This window comes from Biomphalaria glabrata, chromosome 3, assembly GCF_947242115.1.
Source record: "Biomphalaria glabrata chromosome 3, xgBioGlab47.1, whole genome shotgun sequence".
NCBI lineage: Eukaryota > Metazoa > Mollusca > Gastropoda > Planorbidae > Biomphalaria > Biomphalaria glabrata.
In genome coordinates this window covers 15,414,072-15,431,105 of record NC_074713.1, presented here as the reverse complement: position 1 = coordinate 15,431,105, position 17,034 = coordinate 15,414,072, and the positions used below count along the sequence as shown (strand labels likewise).

At 37.2% G+C, this 17,034-nt stretch overlaps 1 protein-coding gene across 3 annotated transcripts in view; it reads right to left on the bottom strand.

Annotated features, from left to right (window-relative positions):
- The window catches only part of LOC106062372 (uncharacterized), a 38,923-nt gene that overhangs the window by 7,735 nt on the left and 14,154 nt on the right, over positions 1–17,034 (bottom strand). For all 3 annotated transcript variants that reach the window (XM_056024452.1, XM_056024450.1, XM_056024451.1), the window contains exons 6-13: positions 16,123–16,254; positions 15,174–15,224; positions 12,980–13,180; positions 12,177–12,428; positions 7,448–7,606; positions 5,955–6,172; positions 4,425–4,548; positions 3,928–4,080 (exon numbers count right to left, since the gene is read on the bottom strand). In XM_056024452.1, coding sequence (XP_055880427.1) covers positions 3,928–4,080; positions 4,425–4,548; positions 5,955–6,172; positions 7,448–7,606; positions 12,177–12,428; positions 12,980–13,180; positions 15,174–15,224; positions 16,123–16,254 — 1,290 coding nt within the window. The remainder of the gene's footprint in view (positions 1–3,927; positions 4,081–4,424; positions 4,549–5,954; positions 6,173–7,447; positions 7,607–12,176; positions 12,429–12,979; positions 13,181–15,173; positions 15,225–16,122; positions 16,255–17,034) is intronic.

Sequence of the window (17,034 nt, the reverse complement as noted above, 5' to 3'; positions counted from 1 at the left end):
AAAGGGGGGGGGGGGGGTCCTGAACACACCAGAAGCAGGAAAATGATTAAAAACACGCGTCATCCAATGGTGCTTACAAATGCTCAATTTGTGACTGTACAAAAGCACCAAAGATCGACCTCTTTTGTCATATAAGAAGTTATAAAGGGAAAAAGACTAAAGATTGTCTCTCTGAAAATACATGCCACAGAAAGAACATTATATTAAATACTATAAATAGTACACACACACAAAGTTAAAAAAAAATGAATTTCTCCATTCTGAAGCTGACAATGAATTTCTCATTCTATTTATTGCATGTAATACTTCATTATTGCAGGTCTTTTCATTGAGCTCTGTACAATAAAATTCTTCTATTAACAGTCCAACTATGATTTATGCATAAGACGTTGAGTGTACGTCTATTTAGCTATTCAACTCTTTACTGAAGTGTTTCCCAAACTGTGTTCCACGGAGATCTAGTGTTCCGCGAGGCCTGAATAGGTTTTCCACGAACTACTTGGATAATTAGTAGGCCAGCCCGTAAATTAATCTCTCTAAAAAAGTAACCAAAGAGTTCCGCTAAATACTCAGAATGTGCGAAGTGTTCCGTTAAAGAAAACGCTTTACTGAATACAAAGAAACATTTGAGTCGAATGCGGGAATTCCCGCTGAAGTCGTATTCATAATAAAAAGACGTAATTTTAATCTAATTTTTGAAGAATTTAACAATCAAACCAGAATTTTCGCTGTGTGGCGAAATAGGCAGTTATTTTTCTCCAAAGATAAAAATGTTGAATTACTAGGAAAATGTTAGAGCCTTTTTCAAAAAACCCGTTCCTTTTCCAGTTTCCAGACTTTACTTTTTAAAACCTTGGTTAGGCCAATAATAGAATATGCATCCTCTGTTTGGGACCCCTCAGCTCAAGAAAACATTAATAAACTGGAACAGACACAAAATAGAGCAGTGAGATTCATAACAAACGAATATTCACATTTGACTAAATTCAATAAATTTAGAAAGCCTTCAGGATAGAAGACTTAAAAGTAAAGTAGCAATTATACATACAAATGAACCATAATCTTCAAATACAAAAACAAAATTTAATAAAATACTCAGAAAGACACAAAGATAAAGGCACATTCCTCGTCCCACATGCTAGGACAAATTTGTACAAATACTCCTTCTTCTCTAGTGCTATTAGAGCATGGAATGGGTTGCCTGAGCTAGCCAGGAAAACCAGTGACTTGGCAGAATTTAGGTCATTGGTTAATATGCATGACTAAATGCATGACTCGTAGAACGTAATCATCTTCTTTTTTGAAGTAACGTCTGTATTACATAAGAGGAGGATTTTGAAAGATAAGAGGTGGAATTCAAAAGATCACATCAATGAGAGACATTGAACCTTGAACTTCTCTCAATCACTAGACCCGTGGCTAGGACCTGACAGCTTTTACTTAGACATTCTTATCGATTAATAGTCTTTTTACATTGATAAAATGGGGGGGGGGATATACTGCTTGAAGCATGAAAAGATATAGGCCTACATGCGGTGTTAGTCACGTGAACAATACGGGTAGACAATTTGACAATAGTACGGTGGTGATCATGTAAACATTAGCGCACTTTAGAATTAGGCCAGAGGTTCTCAAACTTTTGTGACCTGGGGACCCTTTCATATAGTGAAAACTTGCTTCGGAACCCTCAGTGAATAAGCTACTCAAATGTATATTATGTATGTAACAAAGTTAAACACAAAACAAAACATTTTGTTGAAAGAGTGTTTATTAAGATTATAACGTTTTGGTTAAAATACAAGTAAAAAAAAAATAATGACGTAAATGAGGGTGATGAGATTTGTTGAGTGTATTTATACCGGCACAAATTTCAAGTCGGTTTCTTTGATTTAGTGATAAAGTTCATAACGGCAATGAATCCACGTTGTACCAAACAAGCAGACGGGAAAGCTGTCAACAACTTCTGTACAACGTCCCATAGTACAAGACATCAATTTGGAATATTGGATATAGTTTTGTAACCAGACATCAGCCCTTTGGTATACTTGTCTACACATTGGTTTAAATTCCTTGTTTTAGGATATTTCAATAAGCTGCGATTGTATTAGTATGGATTCATCTGTGATTGGTCCAATGCAACTGGTGATCTCTTGAACAGCCACAGAGCAGAAAGAGGAGCACAGCTAGCATCTACCACGCTAATAAACCAAGCACGCCCAACAGCCAGATTGTCTTACTGATTGACCCTGGACAGCTCTTGTAAATCTCAACAACAACAGCAGTGTAACGATCCCCCCTTTGGATCACAGGCCACATTGAAATAGAAGGCAATGAAAAAGCAGACATTTTGGCCAAAGTTGGGAGAATGACTAAACAATCCGAAGTCCATCTCTACCCGAAGAAATGAAAAAAATATTTTTTTTAATGAATAAACGAGAAATGGACCAGCTCTCACCAAAGTTAAAAAAAATGCCTCTTACAAGCTGTCCTGACATGATCAACATAGAATATTTCGTCCCAGAACCGGAGACAGCAGAATGAGACACCCCATGCCGCGTAAGCTAAAAATAGGGACTAGTGAGATCTGACCTTGTAGAGTATCACCAGAGAAAGTCCTTCAAGGCTGCATACTCTATCAAGAGGTCCGAACAAGACACTGGCCCCAAACTCCCAATAGACAAAAACATTGAAGAGAGCTTGCTAGATCTGGAAACCATTGCCCATTTCATCTCAGATATAGGATTACTTGTCTGAACCTTCCAACATATATATGAGAACGAAAAGAAAGAAAAAGACTCTGTGATTGGGATCCGAGTTTGTCCACGCGCAAAAGGGTTCAATACCCTGTCGGGAGTATCCAAGTTGAGAATGTTTTCAAATCTGTAGTATAGGTTGTCATAGAATAGAACATAATCCATCTATCCATCCCAATTGCGCTACAGCCCATGGAGGGCTCTGGCCTGCTTCAACACATCCTTCCATTCAGATCTCTCCTGGGCCTTTCGTCTCCACGCCCTAACCCCAAGCTGTTGCAGATCTGCTTCCACATCACCAATCCATCGCATTCGGGGTCTGCCTTTGGGTCGCCTGCCTTTTGGTTTTTGCCTGTATACGATTTTCGTTCCTCTGTTATCTGACATTCTTTAAGATATATTAAACAGTAGTAAACATTAGTGAGGAGCGACCTGATTATTAATCAAATTATCAGATCAGATAAACTGGCTTTTAGCGAAGAAGTTATTTTAATTGTATACAATTTTCATCTTTCGGCGGACTTTCTTCGGTCGTGTCGCGTATCCCAGTTCGAGAACCACTGCTTTAGGCAGTCATGCTTCAGTTATTAAATGATCGACTTTGTAGTGTGAAGTATGTGTTAAACATACAAAAGGGAGACCATTCTTTATAAACCAATAGCGTTAATGTAAACACATTGTCGCGATAAAGCGATCGTATTAAAAATATGAAGGTCAAAATTATTAATGTTTTAGTTGAAGTTTATAATGGTTGTAAATTGAATGCACATGTAATAGTTTGGAGTATTGACGTTATAAAGCACTGCCTCTAGAGAACAAGATCCGAGAGAGTCACGGAAAAACTCAAGACCTTCGCCAACAGATGATTCTACTAGATATTGGGAATTAGGTGGCTCGAAAAGATATCTACTTTCAATTTGTAGAGAAAACCCAGCTAAACCTCATAGCCCAAGATATTAAAATTAGAAAGTGGAGCTGTAGAGGAATTTAAAGGGCACACCCTACGAAAATAAACTTCCAATATTGCAAGACAACTTGATTGGAGTGCGCAAGAAAAGAGGACAGTTGGCAGGCTCGGTCATCGACGAAGCTGAGGAAACTTGAATGAAAGCAGTGACTCACTACCTAGCGGCTAACTAGAAGGCTATTGATTAGGGTGACATCGAGGACTTACTATTGTTAATGATCAAGTCTCCAGTAGAAGGAAGGAAGCTGACCTCACCAGACTCTGACCCAAGCACATTGTTCACATCACTGACCGCCTTGCTGAGCCCAATGCCAGGAAGACTGTCACCAGATAGGAGTTTGATGCTAAAAAAAGAGGATCCTGAAAAACAAAGAGGAATCAACACGTTTGAACAACAACTGACATAAAACTGTGAAGTGCTGCTTAGATGAACGTTGAAATTTATAGTACATTATAGGTTCAGCTACTTCCCCTCTCTCTTCTTTATTACCATCTAAACAGTATTTCTAAATAGGTGTTGCTTAAATGTTTTAATGTTTGTTTGTACATCATCCAAATAGGCGTCTGTTGACTGTATATAGTGGTAGTTTTACTTGTGACCGCCATCAACAGAATGAAAGATGTCACCTAGCACTAGGCATCAAGATGACAGACAGAGCAGAAGTATTACTGACTAGAACATGACCAAGTCTATCGTTACGCACCTGTCAACATCGGCTGTCGGCACTGGGCGTTGGCTGCAAACGAATAGCTGTTGGCGCTTTTGAGAGTCAGTTTGTTTTTAGTGGCTATCACCCCAAGAGGTCTCAGCCATTGGTCAGCTTCTCCCTGGACAAAAACACATGAGTCATTTTAGACAGCACATAGCCGTACACAAGTAGAACAAATTTAACAGTTAAAATCATTTGGATTTGGAGACACATGGAAGCTTTCTGATGATATGGGTCACGTTCTAATTTAATATCGATACTGCACTAGCTAAGGTTATGGGTTACTTTATTAAGTAAATTATGGGATACTTTCACTATTAACTTAGTGTTCTTAAAAAAACAAAAATTCGTATTAAGAAACAAACAAAATATACAAAACTAGTCGACCCATGGCGTAGCATACGCCGCTATTTTGCAACGTATGCGACCGCAATGAGCATAGGACCTGCGCTAGTTCTAGGTGTAGGTGTAGTTCTAGGTGTAAATTATGAAATTAAACCATTTTATAACTTAGAACAGATTTCCCGCGGCCTCCTGATTTACATGAGCTCCTGGAAATCTCCTGAAATTGCAAAATATACAAAAAAAGTCCTGGGAATCTCCGGAAATTATTAAAATCTTTTGAAAACTCATACAAATCTCCTGTCATATTGACAAAATTGTCATTTTGGGGTGTCATTCAATATTGGAAAACTCCAATCCTACGCGCGATAAAAAACAACAAAAAAAAACAACAAAAAAACAACGGCATTATATAATACCCGTAATTGTGGAATCTAGTGAAAGAAGCTTCTCGCACCTCAATTTAATGAAAAATTACTTGAGGTCAACAATTCTCGTAGATAGATTGAAACATTTGGTAATTCTTGCTACTGAGCGTGATCTATGTAGAAGATGGATTTTTTATGATATACTGTATGGCTTCGCTACACGCAAGGCTCGTAAAGTAATTCTGTACGTAGTAAAGAATGAATAAAATACGAATTTATTTAAATACAAACTTTTAATTTTCACTAATTATCCGTATCCCTACCCAAACTTTGCCCCGCGAAATCCGTTTCGCATAGGGTCCCACAATGGTTAAGTCCGGCCTTGCTATTTAGTGACGGGTGAATACATGGTAGATTACTTGTTCTCCCTCCCCACTCTTTTTTGTCGCCGCTAAAATTACGTGGGGTAGCTCTAGCCTGACTTGCAGAAATAAAAGAGTGATGTTTTCTTTACTTCTTGGTGTCCAAACTGTTGAGCCATCAAGATAATTGTATATATAGATACTTTTAAATATGCAAAACAAACAAACAAAATTAATAAATTTCCACTAAGTAGTTAACTCATTGATTATATTTTTTATTGATTCATGTATTTTTTTTTAGAAATTGCATGATTGTGAAAATTTTTAAATTGATCCGACAATGGGAATTAAGAGAAAACAAAAGTGTAAAAGACTCCACCTAGGACCCAGACAGACAAACGAACTGAAGTAATACAAGCTTTTTAAATAAAACAAAAGAAATAATGCGGTACCCATGCTCTGTCCAGATTAAGAGTATTGTAAAGAGACCTAGACCAATTCATCCGGATGGTGCAAGGTCCTGACAGCATGACAACTGACGCCAGCAGACCACTCACTTGGCCGTTCAGAGCAACAGTTGCACGCCCGATCATCTCCCCTGAATTGTTCTTGAAACAAAGGATGGCGATGACTTCATCTTTATAATCCAAATAACAAGAGATGATCTCCCCTGAAATAGTCAAATACAATCTTTTTTTTTTAAGTTCCGATGTTTAAATTGAAGTTGTGTATAGTCTAGAATAAAATGTGACTAGATATAAACTGAACTTATTATTGTCGTAGTAATTGTTTGGTTGTTGGACTACAGACCTATAATTTCCTATAATATATATATATATAAATAGGTCTGTGTGTTAGACCTTACATAACAGTTTTCTATATTGTGGTTTAGACTCTACACACTGTGTGTTCATCGACAATGTAGGGAACTGCTACAGAATAAAAGCTAGATAATCCTAGAATATTTCTCTGAAAAAGGTCTATAGAAATGTCTTGATACACATGATAAAGGAAAAGAAAGAAAAGGATATTGTTTTAGCAAGAGCATTGAAATAGTTCAAACTTCTAAGTACCTCGGTAATGTCTTAGCCTTTAGACGATAGATTAAACTTCACTGCAAACACCGATTTTGCGATTTTACATTCCCAAAAAAGGACAACAAAGATTAAAGCTATTAACAAAATGTCCTCCTATGAAGCTATTGTAGAGGTTGTAACGATGTTTTACAATGATCACGTCTGCAGTATTTTAAGTTTCAACATCTCTGCCTGGTTTGAAAATCTCAACATTGCACACAAAAAATAATTAATAAATTCTAAATGCTGCTAATAAGATCATTTTTTTAAACAAACAAACAAACCACACTTGGACACCTATTCGAGGCAAACATTGCTAAGAAAGTTGTCACGTTTTTAAACATTAAAAAAAACACCCTCTAGTTCAGGATTTTAGGTTTTTATTGTCACAATGGAGATACAAGACACCGATTATAAACATATACAAGAACGCTTTTGTCCCTTTGGTCATTACATCAGTGAACATAACGTAACTGACTGATACATATCTCACAATGTCTCACTTGTAATGTTGAAGTGAAACTGTGGTCAGAACATATAGTTTGTGTGCTATCGTATATATTGTTAGCTATATAGTTTGTGTGCTATCGTATATATTGTTAGCTGTCATAATGTATTGTTATATGTAATGTACAATTGTAAAACAAATTCCTTCATGGATGATATAGTTTATTATTATTATTATTATTAGTAGTAGTAGTAATAGTAGTAGTAGTAGTAAAAAGAAAAGCCTACTCAATTATTGGTCTGTTCTATTACTCTCTATAGTTCTCTACTTAGACCTGCTGGGTGCTTTAACCCCTTCACGTCTGAGGCTCAAACGTTTGTTGTTCATATGAAATCGTAATGAAGTTATTCCAAATGCTTACTCTGTCCTGTCCACTTTGCTACAGTCCTTGTGCCGTCCTTGCTGGTTAAACTTCCAATCTTTAACTGGTAGCCACAGGATGTGACATTTGACCCCAGAAAGCTTCCTTCCATTGGATGACCAGAAAGTGATATGCCCAGCTGAATATCTGTACTAGAAGCTGAATCGGAATACAAAACAAAAAGTTTTATTAAAATAGGCGACATTTTCCCTTTCCATCCCCTTCAACAAATTGACATCGTCATTAAAATAATAAGCCAAACAAAAAGAAAATTGTGCGTAAAAAATGAAGCACTGTTGTAAAATACGTCTCTCGTAAACTACTTCGACTGCGTCTTGTTTCTTTAATGTGCGGAGCTGAAGTTTGTGAATAATATTTAGATGGTTTAATGTTGGCAATGCATCCAGATAACACACACTTTATTGTATTAAAAAATTTCTTTCATAATCAAGTGCAGCAAATAAAACTCGACAAAAAAACTAATTAAATAAACATAACATCGGGATATCTGCCTTCTTGAGTTACATCGGGATATCTGCCTTCTTGAGTTACATCGGGATATCTGCCTTCTTGAGTTACATCGGGATATCTGCCTTCTTGAGTTACACAGGGATATCTGCCTTCTTGAGTTACATCGGGATATCTGCTTCTTGAGTTACACAGGGATATCTGCCTTCTTGAGTTACATCGGGATATCTGCCTTCTTGAGTTACACAGGGATATCTGCCTTCTTTAGTTACATAGGGATATCTGCCTTCTTGAGTTACACAGGGATATCTGCCTTCTTGAGTTACATCGGGATATCTGCCTTCTTGAGTTACACAGGAATATCTGCCTTCTTGAGTTACACAGGGATATCTGCCTTCTTAAGTTACATCGGGATATCTGACTTCTTGAGTTACACAGGGATATCTGCCTTCTTGAGTTACATCGGGATATCTGCCTTCTTGAGTTACACAGGGATATCTGCCTTCTTGAGTTACACAGAGATATCTGCCTTCTTGAGTTACATCGGGATATCTGCCTTCTTGAGTTAAACAGGGATATCTGCCTTCTTTAGTTACATAGGGATATCTGCCTTCTTGAGTTACACAGGGATATCTGCCTTCTTGAGTTACATCGGGATATCTGCCTTCTTGAGTTACATCGGGATATCTGCCTTCTTGAGTTACACAGGGATATCTGCCTTCTTGAGTTACATAGGGCTATCTGCCTTCTTGAGTTACACAGGGATATCTGCCTTCTTGAGTTACATCGGGATATCTGCCTTCTTGAGTTACACAGGGATATCTGCCTTCTTGAGTTACATCGGGATATCTGCCTTCTTGAGTTACACAGGGATATCTGCCTTCTTTAGTTACATAGGGATATCTGCCTTCTTGAGTTACACAGGGATATCTGCCTTCTTGAGTTACATCGGGATATCTGCCTTCTTGAGTTACATCGGGATATCTGCCTTCTTGAGTTACACAGGGATATCTGCCTTCTTGAGTTACATAGGGATATCTGCCTTCTTTAGTTACATCGGGATATCTGCCTTCTTGAGTTACATCGGGATATCTGCCTTCTTAAGTTACACAGGGATATCTGCCTTCTTGAGTTACATCGGGATATCTGCCTTCTTGAGTTACATCGGGATATCTGCCTTCTTTAGTTACATCGGGATATCTGCCTTCTTTAGTTACATAGGGATATCTGCCTTCTTGAGTTACATATGGACCAATATTTCCATCTTAAATAGGAAAATGTGCAAATTGCTAAACGAGGGTAGTTAATGATAGATAGATAGATAGATAGATAGACAGATAGATAGATAGATAGATAGATAGATAGATAGATAGATAGATAGATAGATTAGAGAGATAGACAGACAGTCAGATAGATAGATAGATAGATAGATAGATAGATAGATAGATAGATAGATAGATAGATAGATAGATAGATAGATAGATAGATAGATAGATAGATAGAGAGAAAACTTGGGCGACATAAAAGTTCTTGTCTAAAAGCTCTAATCAGTTCTCTATGTAAACCTTCAATGACTACCTGGTGTTATAGTCTGGCTTACATGTTACCTTCTTATTACTTATGGACAGGGGCGGACTGGCTATATGGGCAAACGGGCAAATGCCCGGTGGGCCGGTACCAAATGGGCCGGTCTGGTAGCGACCAAAGAAAAAAAAAATCAACGCAGACAACTTTAAAAAAAGTGACAGCAGCAAGACACAAAGGCCCGAACACGTTTTCTTGTGTTTTTTTTTAAAATTCTTATTACAATTAATTTTGTTTGAAATTCAACAAGAATATAGTTTTAAGAATTACACTACACACTGTACGTATTATCATTTGTAAAACGTTAGACCGTACTTTCTGCTTTGGATGAGCGGCATGGCCTTCAAAACTACTTTGATGTCCTCGAGACTGTGTTTGGTCTGATCATTTTGCTGGTCGGCATGGGCCTTTCATGGCACTCATATTTTTGTTTTGCTCCTTCCATCACCCGTTTTTTTGATGGTTCCATGAAAGTTAACGAAAAAGAGGGATGGGAGAGGATAAGTTAGAAAACATTGATATAATGCGGCAAAAGGGGAGACAATTAGCTCTTTAACAAAACACATACACACAGCCGCGAAATTGCAAACCACCCAACTTATTCATTGCTCAATATGGGTATAAAGCTCTACTTTCTGCGATTTGAAAAGAAAGAGTACATTTCTTGTAGTTATAGATCTAAAAATACTACACTTAAGGCTTACAAAAAAAAAAGTATTTAATTAAAACATAAATCTAGATCTAAATCAATTTTATACCGTTGTGATTAACGGGAAAACTTATTCTTAGTATAAAGTCATTGATGATGAAAATTATTACAATAATTACAATAATTAATATAGCGCTGTCACATCCGATATTTAGAATCATTTATATTTTAAATAATATATTCATATACAAATCTCGTTTTTGAGAATGTACTACGACGAAGCAAGAGCTTTTCACATTTAATAGTACCTCTTTAACCGTTCTGCTTTCTCTTATCTTTTAAAGGAATATATATAGATTGTCCATCGTAGTTCGATTATGACCACTTTGTCATCCAGGGGGCTGAGAGCTTTGCACTGGGGTTTTATGTCTCCTCCTGTGCCTGGTGAGACCTATGTGAGCCCGGAATGTTCGGCCGCACACTAGGCAGGTTATTCCAGCTGGAGCTAGTGTCATTGGCCTTGTTTTCTTCTCTGGCGTTTTTACTTCTGTCAGCTTTGTTCTCTTTTTCTCAGCAACCTGTGCGCCGGTTTTCACAGCTCGACGTCATGATGCTCTGTCATGTGCCTCTGTCTCCCAGGTGGTTGGGTCTATGCTGAACGCCTTCAGAGAAGCTTTGAGGGTGTCCCTGAAGCGTTTTCTTTGACCACCTTGCGAGCGCTTTCCTTCGCTTAGTTGGCCATACAAGAGTCGTTTAGGGATGCGGTGGTCTTTCATTCTGCATATGTGTCCTGCCCATCGCAGCTGGGACAGCATCAGGATTGTGTGGATGCTTTGCAGACCCGCTCTTTGAAGGAGTTCAATATCTGGTATTTTGTTTTGCCATTAGACATTCAGTATTTTTCACAGACATGTCGTGGTAGTGATTCAGTTTCTTTGCATGTTAACTGTACACTATCCATGTTTCTGAGGCATAGAGAAATGTAGAGGAGGATTACGGCCTATAGACCCCTAGTTTTGTATTTGTGGTGATACCACTTTAAAGGAATGGGTTGTCAGGCAGGAAAACCAATGATTTAGCATATTTTAAGTCACAGATCAACATGCATGACTAGATTGACACTTGAAATGCGTAAAACCTAATTATTTTATTTTTTTGAAGAAACGTCTGTAATCTATAAGTAATACTAAAAAGTTTGAAACTCATTAAGGCTGCTATTCTAGTGTTTATAGTTTTCAGACTACATACATGTAGATATATAAATAGAATACATTATGTAAGCCTACGAAAGCATACATGCTGTTTTCGATGCGTTATCAAACTTTATATATTTTGAATAGAATTAGGCTTACACCTATGATAAAACACATGGGCGTAGCCGAGAGGGGAGGAATTCAAGCCATCACTGGCCTCAGATCTCATTGTCTGAAAGGGAAACTTTACTTACTTCCCTAGTGCAGCCAACTTAAGGAAACTACAGTCACCAAATTTCATGAGCGTATCCAAAAGTGGTTTTGTGGTTCCCCCCCCCCCTTTTCCAATACAAAAGTAAAGCATTTTACCATTTTCTACCAGTCGATGGACTCCAGTGAATAGAAGATTTAGTTTTTGATATTTTTAGCGGAAGAGTAGCAAGCTAATTGCACTGTAGATACCTCAGACTATGCATTCTTTAAAGCTTAAAATAACGGAAATAATGCTTGGATCCGGGGCGAAGCCCCGGACCCCACTGGGGGAGCTCATACGCCCCCCCCCCCAGACTTCCTAGCTGTAGCTGTCCCTTGGCGGTGTGTACTACCTTTCACTAATTATAGGAAGAGAGTATTCTAGAGTAGAAAAAACGTTTAAAAGAATAAAAGATAAGAATGTAATGAAGATTAATTACATATACACACACTAATATATAAATTGCGGAGGGGGTTACCCCTCCCCTCCCCGAAAATCTATGACATGCCTTTTGTGGGCCGGTTTATATGGTAATGCCCGGGCCGATTTTGATACCCAGTCCGCCCCTGCTTATGGACTTACCTAACTGTAACACCTCTATATGGAATCCATCCCCTACATCTGAGAGAGGGTATCTCAGGTACTGGACTAGTTGCGGGTGATCGTCCGAGTCAGTCAGAGTGAACGTGGCCGAGCTCGGCGCCAACTCACTGAACTCTATTAGTTCACTGCATCGGAAATCCGCTGTGACGTCAGCAGAGTTCAATGCTGTGACCAGTTCTTGGTGGAAAGACTTTGGGGGCTGGCAGTCGAGTATTAGCTTGACGGAATCACCTTTGAATGACAAACAGGTTTTAACAGGAGATTTTTATTTTGTGTTTTTTTTTTCTTTAAATGAAATGGGGTCAAGAGTGCTTAACTCTTTCTCTCCTAACTGACGATACCAGCGTTGATCCCAGCAGAATGTGGTAAATAATTACGGAGAGAAAGAGTTAAAAGTAAGAAATAAAGAGAGAGAAAAGAAAGAGGGCTGTAATGATGAAAAAATGGTGACAGAAAGTTTGCAGTAAAAAGAAAGAGAGAAGGAGAGAGAGGAAAGAGAGAGAAGGAGAGAGACAGGGAGAGCAAATGATTGAGAAAGAAAGGAGAAAATTCAGAGAATGAAAGAGAAAAAGAAAGAGATTAGAAAAAAAGAAAAAAAAGTGACATATTTGAAAGTTCGTAGGAGAGACAGGAACAAAGAAAGAGAACATGAGAGAGACAAAGAGAGAGAGAGAGACCGGGACAGAGAGAGAGACCGGGACAGAGAGAGAGAGAGAGAGAGAGGTGACATAAAGTTAAAAAAAAGATTTTAGAACATGAAAATGAACTTTCAGAAACCTCACCTTGCTTGTGAAACCCAACACACGGAAAGAATCCGCCCCTCGGCTGCCTCGTCCTTTTCTTGTACACTAGCTCCCCGTTCTTGGTAAAGTACACGAGCACAAGAATAGGCTCCCGGAAGTGACGTGACTCGATCTCTGGGAAGACAATGCCACAGCCCATCTTATCGCCAGGTTTGCACATTTTTAAGCTCGTCGTTTCCACTGAAAACAATCATTAAGATTTTTTTTTAGACAAGAACATTTAGAACACATTGCCTCGTGACACCATTCTTTCTGAGACCAACAAAACCAATAACATATGTTATGGAGTGTCTGTATATATAAACACCATCCTACTAAGACCAACAAAACCAATGACATGTTATGGAGTGTCTGTATCTATAAACACCATTCTTTCTGAGACCAACAAAACCAATGACATGTTATGAAGTGTCTGTATATATAAACACCATTCTTTCTGAGACAAACAAAACCAATAACATATGTTATGGAGTGTCTGTATATATAAACACCATTCTTTCTGAGACAAACAAAACCAATGACATATGTTATGGAGTGTCTGTATATATAAACACCATTCTTTCTGAGACAAACAAAACCAATAACATATGTTATGGAGTGTGTGTATATATAAACACCATTCTTTCTGAGACAAACAGAACCAATGACATGTTATGGAGTGTCTGTATATATAAACACCATTCTTTCTGAGACAAACAAAACCAATGACATATGTTATGGAGTGTCTGTATATATAAACACCATTCTTTCTGAGACAAACAAAACCAATAACATATGTTATGGAGTGTGTGTATATATAAACACCATTCTTTCTGAGACAAACAGAACCAATGACATGTTATGGAGTGTCTGTATATATAAACACCATTCTTTCTGAGACAAACAAAACCAATGACATATGTTATGGAGTGTCTGTATATATAAACACCATTCCTACTGAGACCAACAAAACCAATAACATATGTTATGGAGTGTCTGTATATATAAACACCATTCCTACTGAGACCAACAAAACCGATGGCATATGTTATGGAGTGTCTGTATATATAAACACCATTCCTACTGAGACAAACAAAACCATTAACATATGTTATGGAGTGTCTGTATATATAAACACCATTCTTTCTGAGACAAACAAAACCAATAACATATGTTATGGAGTGTCTTTATATATAAACACCATTCTTTCTGAGACAAACAAAACCAATGACATATGTTATGGAGTGTCTGTATATATAAACACCATTCTTTCTGAGACAAACAAAACCAATAACATATGTTATGGAGTGTGTGTATATTTAAACACCATTCTTTCTGAGACAAACAGAACCAATGACATGTTATGGAGTGTCTGTATATATAAACACCATTCTTTCTGAGATAAACAAAACCAATAACATATGTTATGGAGTGTCTGTATATATAAACACCATTCTTTCTGAGACCAACAAAACCAATGACATGTTATGGAGTGTCTGTATATATAAACACCATTCTTTCTGAGACAAACAAAACTAATGACATATGTTATGGAGTGTGTGTATATATAAACACCATTCTTTCTGAGACAAACAGAACCAATGACATATGTTATGGAGTGTGTGTATATATAAACACCATTCTTTCTGAGACAAACAGAACCAATGACATATGTTATGAAGTGTGTGTATATATAAACACCATTCTTTCTGAGACAAACAGAACCAATGACATATGTTATGGAGTGTCTGTATATATAAACACCATTCTTTCTGAGACAAACAGAACCAATAACATATGTTATGAAGTGTGTGTATATATAAACACCATTCTTTCTGAGACAAACAGAACCAATGACATATGTTATGGAGTGTCTGTATATATAAACACCATTCTTTCTGAGACCAACAAAACCAATAGCATATGTTATGGAGTGTCTGTATATATAAAGACCATTCTTTCTGAGACCAACAAAACCAATGACATATGTTATGGAGTGTGTGTATATTAGCTGACTTCTGTTGTATGACTAAGATGCTATCTTAAAGAATGGATAGATTGAACATGCAGAATTTTAAAAGAAAGTGATGGCTGTTGAAAAACGAGTCTCTTGTCCAAACTAGATGGCGAGAACAAGTAGATTAGAAAGTCTTATTGTTTAGATATTAAAATTAAAGAAAAACAGCAGCAGTACCTTTTTGTTCTTCTCCGTCACAATAAAGTATCCCGTCATCATTGTGATAGCCTGAAACATCAATATATTAGGCAAGTCATAAAGTGATTAAAAAAAAGGAGTGGGCTGGAAAAAATATTTGGATTTCATCTCCTTATGTAAGAATACACAGGAGAGAGAGAGAAAGAAAGAAAAAAAGAGAGAGGGAAGTAGAGAGAGAGACTAATTATACATAAAACACTGAACCATAATCTTCAAATACAAAAAACAAAACCTTATAAAATACTCAGAAAGACACTAAGATAAATACACATTCCTCGTTCCATATGCTAGGATAAATTTGTACAAATGGTCCTTCTTCCCTAGTGCTATTAGAGCATGGAATGGGTTGCCTGAGCTAGCCAGGAAAACCAATGACTTGGCAGAATGTAAGTCACTGATTAACATGCATGACTAGATTTACCTAGGAGCATGCGTAGGACGTAATCATCTTCTTTTTTTAAGTAGCGTCTGTATTTCATAAGATAAGATAAAAAGAGAGAGAGAGAGAGAGAGAAAGGGAGAGAGAGAGAGACGGAGCATAAGAGTTGCGTTGTAAGTTTAAAATACATCAAATATTTGATTGCAGTCATCCATTTGTTTATCATCAGCTTCACAACTAATCTGAGAATGAATCCAGATATTGCGTCAATCTATTGGGTCAAAAAGTAATTCAAAGCTTACACTTGTCGAAAGCATCCTATTTAGAATTGAAAACATTTAGGGAGAGACATTTTAAAAAAAAATTATGTTTAGTGATTGTAAGCACAACTCAAAGTAAGAATTTAAAAAATTCTTTGGCTTCAGAATGAATTTTAATCAAAATACCAGGCACATATGTTGCTGAAACTAATTATTTCTTCTAAGATTTTTTGGTGTGTGTCTTCTCATTTCAATGCATAGTAAAGTCTATTGCTCTACATAAACTAACCTATTGAACACGCTGCCCAGCCTGGCATAATAAAAGGTTCACAGTTGCCAGGGACTAGTCCAATTGAATTGCAGCCTGGGCCACTGACGTCCTGCGATTTGTTGACGACCTCTACCTCAAAATAGGTGAAATCTGAAATAAGTAACACATAGATTTATATTTGATTACAGCAGACGTGACCCTAATCTAGAAGGTTATCTCTCCCAGTAGACCAAAACCTGTTCAGAAAAGACGAAGATTTATAATGCAATGTCAACAGAACAGAGCAACCAACAGCTCGTAGATCACTGGATGGTGACTTTAAGATTTTGATCCCCGATGCCGGTTCTATAGCCTACATTTCTGCTTGATGCCACACTAAGTCAGTCGAACATTATTTTCTTGTATTCGGAACTTAAACAAGAAAAATAATTTTAAAAATACTTTAAAAACAACAACATCAAATAGTCAAAGCTTATTTAAATGTTATTGTGTCAATTTATTGTTTTTTGTTACGTATTATTAATTTCCAGGGCCATTGAGACATAATAAATCTGTGCGATTAGAAAATTTTTACCAATTGTTTTTGTTAAGCTTTTGGCTTTCTCAATACGCTATGGTCCTATCACTTGACTGGACAGTTTGGGAAAGGGGCAGGGAAGAAGGGGGTATCTTGGTGAATGTTGACATGATCGATTTTAGTGCGTAGTGTTTTACAATTCCTTATTTCAGCTTGCAAACTCTTCATCGGGTAAAAAAAAAAGACAACAAACAGGTGAGTGGGTGGACTTGTTCTCGAAAACGTCTGTAACGATTTTCCTAAAAATTAGACAGCTTATGTATTGTATCTTTGGGAAAAGAATTCCTAGCTAATTGACCACACATAGTGAACTTCGGTTTGATTTTTATGATTGTCTGAATAATAATTTTTAA